Source organism: Mus caroli, chromosome 11 (genome assembly GCF_900094665.2).
Source record: "Mus caroli chromosome 11, CAROLI_EIJ_v1.1, whole genome shotgun sequence".
NCBI classification, from domain to species: domain Eukaryota; kingdom Metazoa; phylum Chordata; class Mammalia; order Rodentia; family Muridae; genus Mus; species Mus caroli.
The window spans coordinates 3366701-3378291 of NC_034580.1; the positions used below are offsets into that span (position 1 = coordinate 3366701).

An 11591-nucleotide genomic window follows, 5' to 3' on the forward strand; every position below is an offset into this window, starting at 1 on the left:
TCTGTGCCATCCTGGCTGTCCTGGAACTCACTTTGTAGACCAGGCTGGCCTTGAACTCAGAAATCCACCTGCCTCTGCCTCCCAAGTGCTGGGATTACAGGCATGTGCAACCACTGCCCGGTACGGACAGCTCATCTCTTACAGATCAAAAGCCCAGTATTTATTTATGTATCAATTTAGACATTACTCCAAGTTCCTTTTTGATTATCTCATGAGTCTTCGTCCTATGACCCCAGCCCCTTATTCAGCACAAACACAGATAATAAGCTGGCTGGGTGGGACCCCACTCTGAAATTACCATTCCTACCATGCCTGGACCTAGACCTTAATTAGCTCTGTCCTAGGCCAAACTTGAACTCAGGAATCCACCTACTTTTGTAAGCATAAACAAAAAAATTTAGCTGGGTGGGGTCTTGCTTGTGATCACCTCTCTCTAAATCTCTTTATCTCCTTTTTAGTATCTTTTTGACAAGCTGGCTCATAGTACAGCTGCCTCTGTGATCTGTGAAGCCTCCTTATACAATTCATATTGCAATCTTATGTTTTTTATAGTTGAGAAATTGTATATTTTCAAACTCATGTTTTCGGCATTTTTTCCCACAGCCTTAAGGGCTGTCCTGAAGACTACAGCATTCTATCTGTTGTGGTCTGTGGTCACCCCCAGAAGATCTGTAACCATTTTGTTCCATGCCTGCCGGCTATTTCACATTGTTGCTGTAGCATGCTTGCCAGTCACTGACACAGATCGAGGACATGCTTGCCGACCACATTCCCTCTTTTATTCTGTGTTCTGTGTGAGGTTTGCTAATCTTCAGAGATTCCACAAAGCTTTCCATAGGACCCATCAAATCAAAAGTCAGTGTAAGAGCTAGAGAGATGGCTCAGCGGTTAAGAGCTTTGACTGCTCTTGCGAGGGTCCGGAGTTCAAGTTCCAGCAACCACATGGTGGCTCACAACCATCCATAGTGAGATCTGATGCCCTCTTCTGGGATGTTCGAAGACAGCTGCAGTGTACTTACATATAATAAATAAATAAATTTAGCCGGGCGTGGTGGTGCACGCCTTTAATCCCAGTACTTGGGAGGCAGAGGCAGGCAGATTTCTGAGTTTGAGGCCAGCCTGGTCTACAGAGTGAGTTCCAGGACAGCCAGAGAAACCCTGTCTCGAAAAAAACAAACAAACAAAACATAATATAGATAGATAGATAGATAGATAGATAGATAGATAGATATAAAATGTTTGTTAATAGTATAATAATATATATTATGTTTGTTAATAATATAATATATATTATGTTCATTAATTATATATTATGTTTTGTTTTGTTTTTTTGAGGCAGGGTTTCTCTGTGTAGCCCTGACTGTCCTGGAACTTACTCTGTAGACCAGGCTGGCCTCAAACTCAGAAATCCGCCTGCCTCTGCCTCCCAAGTGCTGGGATTAAAGGCGTGCACCACAATAAATAAATTTTTAAAGGAAAAAAGTCAATATAAACTGTTATGTCGGGCTGGTGAGATGGCTCAGTGGGTAAGAGCACCCGAATGCTCTTCCGAAGGTCCAGAGTTCAAATCTCAGCAACCACATGGTGGCTCACAACCACCTGTAATGAGATCTGACTCCCTCTTCTGAAGTGTGTGAAGACAGCTACAGTGTACTTACATATAATAAATAAATAAATACATCTTTAAAAAAAATAAACTGTTATGTCTAAAATATCTTGAGTCAGAGCTGACCACTGGGCAGCACTTCCTGTACCTGTGTATGAACTCATTGTGGTCTTTTTCCGTTATAAGTTGACAGAAAAAGATGTTTATTATCATAGTTCAGATAATTCTGAGCTATGTTCCTGGTCTGACCAGTGCTAGGACGTGCATTCAATAGACTATTCTTGCTTAACTGAGATCAGTGTTCATATGGTTTGTGTGGAAATTCCCGAACCCCAACACTACCATTTTACTGAGACATAGACAACCTTGCCTCCCAGACTCCTGCTGTCTGGAATTATCATGAAGCCATTAACCTTGGCAGAGTAGACATCCCTCCAATAAGGAACATGCACACTATTTTACAAACAAGTCTTACCCCCACAGCAACCATCAACACTCACAGAGGCCCACACCTTGCTGCCTCTGTTTCAGGGTCAGGAGAGCATGTCATACTGTCCCTTACATGGCCAAGCTGGACTCGGCAGCCTTGGGTGTCCAGGGAAGCATATTCATGGAGAATGAAGGCTTCACTCAGACCATGGACTCTACATCTAGCCCATCTCTGGGTTGGGGTCCTGAGATCGGAGGTCTTGTCACTCGCTTCAGGACTGGGTCCTCAGGCCTCTTCCTTTAGTTTATGTGGTCGCACAGTGCATTATCAGGGAATGTTGGGTAACACTGGCCAAAGCAGTGGCAGCCACACTGAAAACAAATATAGCATCTTTATTTTTCAATGTTCCATGTAAGGGTAGACAAGTCCTGGCCTTTAGTGCGGTCAAGACCAGGTGTTTAGAACCACGTGGAAACCAGGTTAGACAGGCTTGGCCTTCTTGCTCAGTGGCTTGGCCAGAGGAGGGTAAAGGTGCTACGGCTGCTTTGGAAATCTGGCTCAGGCTGCTCTGGCCTGGGCTCCACAGAAATGAGGCGCCGGGCACCACGCTGGCTCAGTGGGATGCAGTCAGAGACACGGACCTCCAGGGTTCGTCCCTCCCTGCAACAGGAAGAGCAGTGGGTCAGAGTGGTAGAGCTCTGTATGCTTACATCCCCGAATGACCCCAGACTCACCCCTGGCAGTGTGCAGCCAGCATGCCCACCAGCTCCCCAATTCGATTGTCCAGTGGTGGTTGGGAACGGTGTAGACACACTACAAGATCATCATGGCCTTGGGCATGTAACACCACCAGCTGATCTCTTCCACTGGTCACACTCAGCCCTGTCACCTGAGAAGACAGCTTGGGGTCAGGGTCACATCAAGCCAACCACTTCCTTCCAGGAGGACTTTCCTGAGCACCATCTGGGGAGCATTGCCCTTGGCGGAGTGTCTGCTCCAGTGTCCAGCCACCCACCTGCCATCCTTGGCTTTTCTCTCTGAGCCCCACTGATGGAGGGGAAAATTGACATGACATCATGCAGTGGAAGTGTGTGCCATAATAGGAAAGTTTACATTCTTGTTGTGTGCTGCTATGACTGTGGAGCTGACGTTTGGCTTAGTTTACTTTGGAAACATTTTTATTGCCACACTAGGATGAAGCCACTGTATCACAGAGGGTGACACCACTGGTCCTTTGACTCTCACAGCAATGAAGTCACCAGAGGTGGGAGACTCCGGCATGACACAACCTGATCCCTGTCTAGTAGGGCTTCTCCTTGCCCTACTAGGAAAAAAAATATTGGGAGCAAAGGACCAACTAGCCATAGAGCCAGGCAAAGGAAGGGACAGGGTCCCACAGAAGGTGGCTGAAAACTATGGTGAGGGCTCAGATCTACGCAGGCAAGGGACCCCCTAAAAAAAGCAAAGTCAGAGAGAGTGACCATTTGGCTTGGCTGGAACATGAAGGTATTGGGGGGGGGGGTTGTCAAGGTACTTGAGAGAGAAAGCCACTATAGGTTTTTCAGAGGAGTGCTGCCACCCGTTAGCTAAGGATGATCTGGGTTATTAATCACTAGCAAACCATGGAGAGGAGAGGTATAGGCTCCCAGGGCCCTCACAGACACACTACAGTTGCTATAGTATATCTACAGTGCTCACCGCCTCCAGAGGCACAGCCCGCATCACCCGGTACTGTCGTCCAGGCTCCAGCTTGTAGAGATACCGATCTGTGAGCAGAAGGGCCCGGTCCCGGCTCTTGCGGAAGCGATTCACCTGCAGAAGAGATGCCTGAGCCCAGGCTGGTACCGCCCATCCTTTCCCTGGCCCAGCAGTTCCTCCCTCTCTGTGTTCTTGCCTCACTGGCTGACCAAGGATGCTGGTTTCAGGAGTATCAGAAGTAACCAGACCTGGGCTGAGGCTGACTCAGGTCTCTCCTGAATCCCTCCAGTCTTTGTTCCCCATGACCTCCAGGCCAAGTACCAACCTTGCGCACATGGCTGGAGAAAAGCACAGTTCCAAAGCCATCCTTCTCCCGAAGTGCCTTTAGTTGCTCAGCAAACAGATGGGAAGCTGTGGGGTTGTCAGTGTCCTGAGGGCAAATGATGGAAAAAGGGGGCTTGGGATGGGGTCTGGGATCATGTTTGACTGACAGAAACTCTCACCAAAACACCACAACTGTCCTTCACCTTGGGAAACCTCAGTCAAGGCCCTGTACAAAGATAAGCAGCTGAGCACCTGGTTTCTATGAAACAAAGGGCACAGAACTTCACTCTTTTGACAGTCTAGCCATCTCCTTATCCTGTATATTAGCCTGGCTGGCCTGGCCTATATGTGTAGTTCTGGAGAAAGCTTTAGAAAGGCAAAAATGGGTTGCATGTCTCATCCAACCACACAGAGACCCAGGATGGTGTCATAGTTAGCACCAGTTGTCAACTTGACACACCCAGGGAAGAGAGAACTTCAATTAAGGAATTGCCTCCACCAGATTGGCCTGTGGCCAGGTCTATGTAGCATTTTTTTGGTTTCTAACTGATCTAGGAGGACTCTGTCCACTGTGGGTGGTGTTATCCCTAGGCAGGAGGGCCTGGGGTGCCTAAAATGATAGCTGAGTAGGCCAGGGAGAGAGAGCCACTAAGCAGCATTCCTCCATGATTTCTGCTTCAGACCCTGCCCCGGGTTCCTATTTTTGCTTTCCTGTATGATGCTCTGTAATCTGTAAACTGAAATGAAACTTTTTCTCTCTGAGATGTGTTTGGTCACAGTATTTATCACAGCAACCGAGAGATGGTAAACTTACAGCAGCCAGGTGAAGTGAAGGGAGCCGGGGGCAGCATAAGTATTGGTGTGTTTGTCTGTCTGTCTGTCTGTGTGTATGCATACATATGTGTGTGCTTGTGCCTGATGGGGCACTGTAATTGAGAACATGAGGGGCAGCTATACCTGTGAACACAGGACTCTCAGGGATCAAACCTGAAGCATGAACCCTTAGGACAGGACCAAGAAGAGGGTTCAGTAGGTCAGGCAACCCCAGGATGGACAGAATGGCTGGTAAAACCCATGGCAGTGCCAGTTCTCAGCCCCTCCATTCCCCTGGATCTGATCAATACTCACAGAGGACAGGTAGTCTCGGGCCCAGGCCCTCTGGCAACCCCAGTCCTGTCGCAATCCTTGCAAGGCCCCCATAGCAGCCACCTTGGCCTTGATCTGAGTCATGTCTGAAGGAGGGATGTTCTTCACTAACTGCCGTGCCCGCCACCTTGAAGAGGACAGGGATCAGAAGATGCCTGTCTCGTTCATCCTTCCTCCAGTCCTTTCCCCCAAAGAGCCATTTCTTTTTTGTTTGTTTGTTTCTGTTTTTGTTTTTTTCGAGGCAGGGTTTCTCTGTGTAGCCTTGGCTATCCTGGAACTCACTCTGTAGACCAGGCTGGCCTCAAACTCAGAGATCCGCCTGCCTCTGCCTCCCAAGTGCTAGGATTAAAGGCATGGGCCACCACTACCCGGCCAAAGAGCCATTTCTTAATCTGATGTTGACTGTCCTTTGGGTCCCAATCCCTGCCTACCTCTCTGGCCTTGGTCCTTTGTACCCAGTGTTTGTAGCTAGGAGACAGCCTCCAAACCCAGAGGCATCATGCGCCTCCTGTTCTGACACTTGCTTTGTCTACTTCTACTGAGACTTCAAGATCCATACCAACACAGTCTTGACTCATTTCCCAGTCTTGACTATCTAGCTTCCCTTGTGAAGACCAGGACACTGGCCCAGCACAGTGCCAGGACAGTCACGGTACACAGATGGCCACTGAATGTCATTCAGTTCTATCTTCCTGCTTCTTGAGGGTGAAGAGTTCAGTGATGTCTCCCAGTCAGGCTCAAATATGCAAAGGACACTGCCTGACTGGGAAGTCTTGTGGTGGGCTGAGGATGGTACCTGCTGAAGAGAACACGGCAAGTGTCCTGGAACGGCTGCAGCACAGCAGGAGGTGTGGGCCATACAAGGTCACGGCCATAGAGTGGGGGCTGCCGTGCAGCCTGGAACCGTCGCTGTAGTTCAATCAGGTGGGCACGCACCTTGTGCCTCCGGAACCAGCGCATGATGGTGTAGATGGCCCTTAGTCGCCGGCAGTGCCACCTAGCCAGGGTGCCCCGCCAAGCCTGGATGGAACACATGGAATGGGCATGGGCTCATTACCAGCAAGACACTAGCCTTCTGAGTCTAGGTATGGCCCTTAGTCTTTCCTGAGTCTTGTCTCAGAGAAAGCTGGCTGCCATGTCTTAGCTCTTAGGTAGGCATGCGGCACTCGAGGACCACAAACTCTGCTCAATACTCAGAAAAGAGGAGCTCGTCTACACCAGACCTTGTAAGCTGGCACTTGTAGATACCCTAGGAAGAAAGCTTGTATGGGAGAGAGGAGAGAGGGGATGGAGATTTTTTCCATGGCTCCTGGAGACAGAGGGTCAGAATGTGATCATCAGAACTAAGACTGAACATCCTACAAGACAAGTAGCCAGGGACCCACACATGACTTCAAAATATCAGGAACGCCATCAGGAGTGGAACAGGGGAGGCATTTCTGCACTATCTGTGTGGACACTGGTCCCTACCGTGGCAGGGGTCCATTTAGCACCCTCTCCTCTTACCTTCTGCAGCAATAACACAATGATGGGAATCAGGCGAGCTCGGCTCTGCTCCAGAGTGACCAGCGTCCTTGGGGATCGGATGAACAGCTTGCTGTGGCCAAAGGCCACATCCCCTTGCAGCCCATGCTGTTCCAGCAGGGCGCTCACCGCATCCCGATCAGAGCCCAGCAGATGGTTGGGCCACGTGTACTCACAGGTCATCTTGTACCTGTCGCCACAGGACATGATGGTGGTACTTGGCATCAGGCAGTACACACGAGTCCCCCCTCCCTTGCCAGCCCTGGAGAGAATGTAGGGGGACTAGGAATTCTCAGAGCTGAAGTCATGCCAGTATGCTTCTGGGATAACCATGGCACAGTGGGCACGCCCTCACCACCTTTCTTCCCATGCCTGCTGCTTGTGTCCTCACATTTAAGCTTGCACATGTACACGTGTTCACACACACACATCTTCCCAGATTTTCTCACAGACATTTTGGTGCCTTGGGCCTGGAGGTGCACTGGCCCTAACTTGTATTATGATGCAAGACATTATTTAGGGTCTCTCTGCTCCCACCCCCTAAATTCCACACAGAAGCCATGGCTCACACTGTAACAGGTGTGGGAGCCTGTACCTGAGCAGGAATCGAGGGTAGGGCTGCCGGGAAGCAAAGCCAGCCCTGCGGACCCTCACATTCTCCAGTAGTCCCAGGTATTCGACCTGGTGACGACAGTGGGCTTCATCGAGCCGCCCAGCCACCTTGTCTTCGTTGGGTTTGATGCAGCGGACATAGAAGGGTTCCTATAGGGACAGAATGCTTAGGGGCCTAAGCCAGTCATTTCTGTGGGTCCTGCCTCAAGAAGCCAGGGCTTCTCAGGTCCCTAAGAGCCTGGGACAGCAGAGATGGGACAATTGAAATCACGGCAGAACAAAGGCTCCAGAGGCCTGGCAGGCAGTGCTCAGAGCTAGGTCTGTCCAGGAAGGAGATAGGAGCCTCTCCAGCCCCACTTCGTCCCATCTTCCCAGAGAGGTTGCCATTTCTGGATGTTCTGTGGTTAACACACCCTTCCATACCCTCCCCACCAATTGATCCTCTGACTTTTGGCCTGAAGCTCCTCTAGAAAACTTAGTGCTGATTTCCTGTCTGTGTGACTCCCAGCTTACCTAGGAGGCAGTGGGCTAGGGGTATGCTAGTTTCAAAGTCTGCCATTGCTCTGTCGCCAGCAGGGCAGACAGGGTTCAAGCAGAGAGAACAAGAATGTCCCTCCATGATGTGTGTCCAGAGCACAGAGAAGGATTTGAAAGGTAATACCTTGGAAGCCAAGTTTTCCACCAGGGCAACCATGGAATTCTTAAAGAGTGTGCCGGCTGTCAGGGGACGCTTGGTCACTTCCGTGATGTCCTGTTGCCCATCTGGCCACATGGCTCGCAAGGTGGGATCCACACTGAAGACATATGCTACATTTACCCAGAGACCCTGGCAGGGCAAAGCCCACCTGACCCAATCTGGCTACATAGTTTTAGTCTTGAACCTCAGGCTGTCTGTGAGTTAAGTAGGGATTAGACCCCAGAGTCCCTGAAGAGTCTAATCCTGGCCCTGCAAGCTGTGCTCACCTATTGTACAGCAGCCGTTTGAAATCCTGGAAGAGAGAGTCTCTGTTCTTGTCAATGAAGCCTTCCACAGAGTACCTGACCAAGACCAGAGTGGGAGAGTAGATTAAGGGTCAGGCTACCAAGAAGTCCCCCACCTTCTGCCACCTGTCTCTAATTTCCTGACTCAGTTTCTTCCAGCCTGCTACCCTCTGCTGGGTCCCTCACTTCTGCATTCACCTTGTCACCTACACCTGTTCTCCTCAGGATAAGTTTCCCTCTGGGGAACGGATTCAAAGGTTAAGGCCCCAGGCCTAAAGCCAAGCATCGCAGCACCAAATCCTACGTCTTTCACGTGCACACTGAGTGGAAAAGCGATCCAATCTCTCTGCTCCTCCATGTACATTAAATACTTGAACAAAGTATTCTTGTACCGAGTTTCTACAAATACCAGCAATTACAGTAACAGTAAAGTTCAACTTTGTGGTATAAGAGCCCCTGAATAATGATCTGGCTCTTGGACTACTAGAAAGTTTATTGATAAATATTGGCTCTGCTTGTAGCACCAGTGAAGATCAAAGGCACGGATTACTGTGAACAAGTATGCGATTGTCTATTTCCTCCTTGGGAAGCTTGCATCAAACACAGTATTCCTCTGAGTTGCCTCAAATTCACTTTAGAGAGGAATGAGAGAGATAAATTATTGGTTGTTATGACAACTCCAGAAAGAAAATCTAGGCTTTGATGCTCAGAGGCAGTGTGCTGGGTAGTTTTTGTCAACATGCCACAAGCCAGAGTTGTCTGAGAATTGCGGACCTCAATTAAGAAAATGACCCCATCAGATTGTAGGCAAATCGGTAGGACATTTTTTGAAAATAATTTTTAAAAGATTCATTCATGTGTCATTATTTTATGTTTAAGGGTATGTCTGTGCATCACTGTGTCTATGGTACCTGTGGAGACCAGAAGGCCTCAGATCCCCTAGGACGAGAGTTATGGACAGTTATAAGCTGTCATGTAGGTTCTGGGAATCCAACCCAAGAGCAGACACTGCTCTTAAACACCAAGCCATCTCTCCAGCCCTGGGACATTCTCTTGATTGATGTGAGAGCACAGACCACTGTGAGCAGAACCATCCCTGGGAAGGCGGTCCTGGGTTACGTAAGAATGCAGGCTGAAGGAGCCACGGTAAGGAAGCATCAAGCACCACTTCTCCATGGCCTGTGCTTCCTTTCCCATCCCTATTTCCCTCAATGATGAACTGCAAATGGAGTGCGTGACAGAAATAAACCTTTTCCTCCCGAAGTTGCTTTGGGTCATTGTCTTTATCGTAGCAACAGAAAGCAAACTAGGAGAGGTGTCTGGGGACTGCAGTGAGCCCTCACCGGGGGACTAATTATCAATGCAGGATCTTAACCAGGACATGATGGTACACACACACACACACACACACACACACACACACACGCACACACGCACACACGCACACACGCACACACAATCCCAGCAACTGGAAGGCTGAGGCAGGAGAACCTTCTTGGTTAGACTGGGCTCTCTAGTAACAACCTATGTAGAACATGTAAAGACTGGGGAGGCAGCTCACTAGCACAGCACTTGCCTACCATGCACACAAGGACCCAAATTTCATCTTCAGAACCAAGAAAGAAAGAAGAAATAGAGGAAGGAAGGGAGGGGAGGGCAAGGCAAGGGAAGAAAAAGAAGAAAAAGGGAAATGCAGGGTTCTGGCTTTCTGGGCTTCACCTTCCAACCCGAAAGTCCCTCAATGACGGGGATTGAGTAGTGCTCTGGAGTGGCATTTTGTTGTTAGTTTTTCTGTAGTTCTTGTTAACAGAGTCTCCCATTATGTAGTCCTGGCTGTCCTGGAAGTCATTATATAAAGCAGGCTGGCCTTGAACTTACAGACATCTGCTTCCAAGTGCTGGGATTAAAGGCATGTGCCACCATGCCCCCATTTGACCTGGGTCTTTTAAAAGAGCTTCTAGATACATACAGCTGGGGTGAGATATAAAATTTTGTGCCTTTCTTGTATCTATGATTCTTGGGACTTAGGGTGGGACTTACGTGACATCGCCTGCATAGTGTTTGATCTGGAAGTCTCGGCCAAACTCCATGGTCTTGTCCGTAGGGCAAAGCTATGGAATAGGCCAAGGTAAGACACAGACAATGGGGGCAACTTTGTAGTTTACACAAAGGGACAATCCTGCAGTCACCCTTGCTGGACAGAGGTAACTGTGACTTTAGTGCCATCAGTCTAAGTTGTTCAAGAACCCTATGTGGCATGAGCATCAGAACCTGTCTATGTGTCCCACCCTCTGTGCTGCCACAGCATGGGGACAGCTAGAACACCTGGCGGCTGGAATAGTGTGGGTGGTGGCGGTGGTGTGTGTCCAGGGTCTGCAGGAAGATTCGGTCAGTGATGGGGCCTGCCGTGCTGCAGGCTTCATCTAACACAGCCAGGATGCCTCGGCGGGGCTGCTCTACAAGTTCCACAATGGTAGCGTTGTTGAAGTACTCGATCTGAAGTGGAGACGGCCAGAAGGGAGGCTCTAGAAAAACTCCTGACACCAGCCAGTCATGTCCCCATGCACAGAGCTGGCTTAGCACCCTCCAGGTCACAGGAGGCTCCTAAGATCCCCTCCTCCCTGACTGCCACCAACTCCCCTCCCCCAGCCCAGCTGCTGTGCTCACGGTCTGCCAGGCGATGCCCTCTCGCTCATACTCCTCCTGCTCTTGCTTCAGGATAAGCTGGATAAAGAGCTGCTGTAGCTTCTCATTGCAGTAGTTGATGCAGAACTGCTCAAAGCTGGGGGTAGGGTGGGACCTTAGAGGGGTTCACTCCTCGGGAGGTGGAGGTAGGTAGTGATGGACAGCTGCCTCTCTTCTAATGTCTCTGCACCGTAGTTTATAAACTCTCCACCCTACCACTCCATGTCCCAGAATAGACTTGGGAGGGAGCCACCACCAAGAGAAGAGAAGGGCTGGGTGTGGTGGCAGACATCTTTAATCCCAGCACTTGGGAGGCAAAGGCAGACAGATCTCTGTGAGTTCAAGGTCAGCCTGGTCTACAAAGCTAGTCCAGGCCAGCCAGAACTCTGTTACATAGAAAATCCTATCTGGAAAAACAAAACAAAACAAAACAAAACAAAACAAAACAAAACACAAGCAAACAAGAACAAGAGAGAGGGAGGGAGGGAGAGGGAGGGAGAGAGAGAGAGAGAGAGAGAGAGAGAGAGAGAGCGAGAGAGAGCGAGAGAGAGCGAGAGAGCGAGAGAGAGAGAGAGCGAGAGAGAG

General features: G+C 49.5%; 1 protein-coding gene across 1 annotated transcript in view; it reads right to left on the minus strand.

The window, feature by feature from the left end:
• Positions 1-2408: 2408 nt before the first annotated feature.
• Myo1g (myosin IG) overlaps positions 2409-11591 on the minus strand; it is a 14561-nt gene continuing 5378 nt past the window's right edge. The window contains exons 10-22 of the mRNA XM_021176121.1: positions 10989-11103; positions 10647-10817; positions 10362-10432; positions 8304-8378; positions 8002-8134; positions 7324-7490; positions 6711-6918; positions 6001-6224; positions 5187-5331; positions 4060-4164; positions 3735-3848; positions 2771-2925; positions 2409-2696 (exon numbers count right to left, since the gene is read on the minus strand). Of these exons, the coding sequence (XP_021031780.1) occupies positions 2540-2696; positions 2771-2925; positions 3735-3848; positions 4060-4164; positions 5187-5331; positions 6001-6224; positions 6711-6918; positions 7324-7490; positions 8002-8134; positions 8304-8378; positions 10362-10432; positions 10647-10817; positions 10989-11103 (1840 nt within the window). The 3' untranslated portion in view covers positions 2409-2539. The remainder of the gene's footprint in view (positions 2697-2770; positions 2926-3734; positions 3849-4059; positions 4165-5186; positions 5332-6000; positions 6225-6710; positions 6919-7323; positions 7491-8001; positions 8135-8303; positions 8379-10361; positions 10433-10646; positions 10818-10988; positions 11104-11591) is intronic.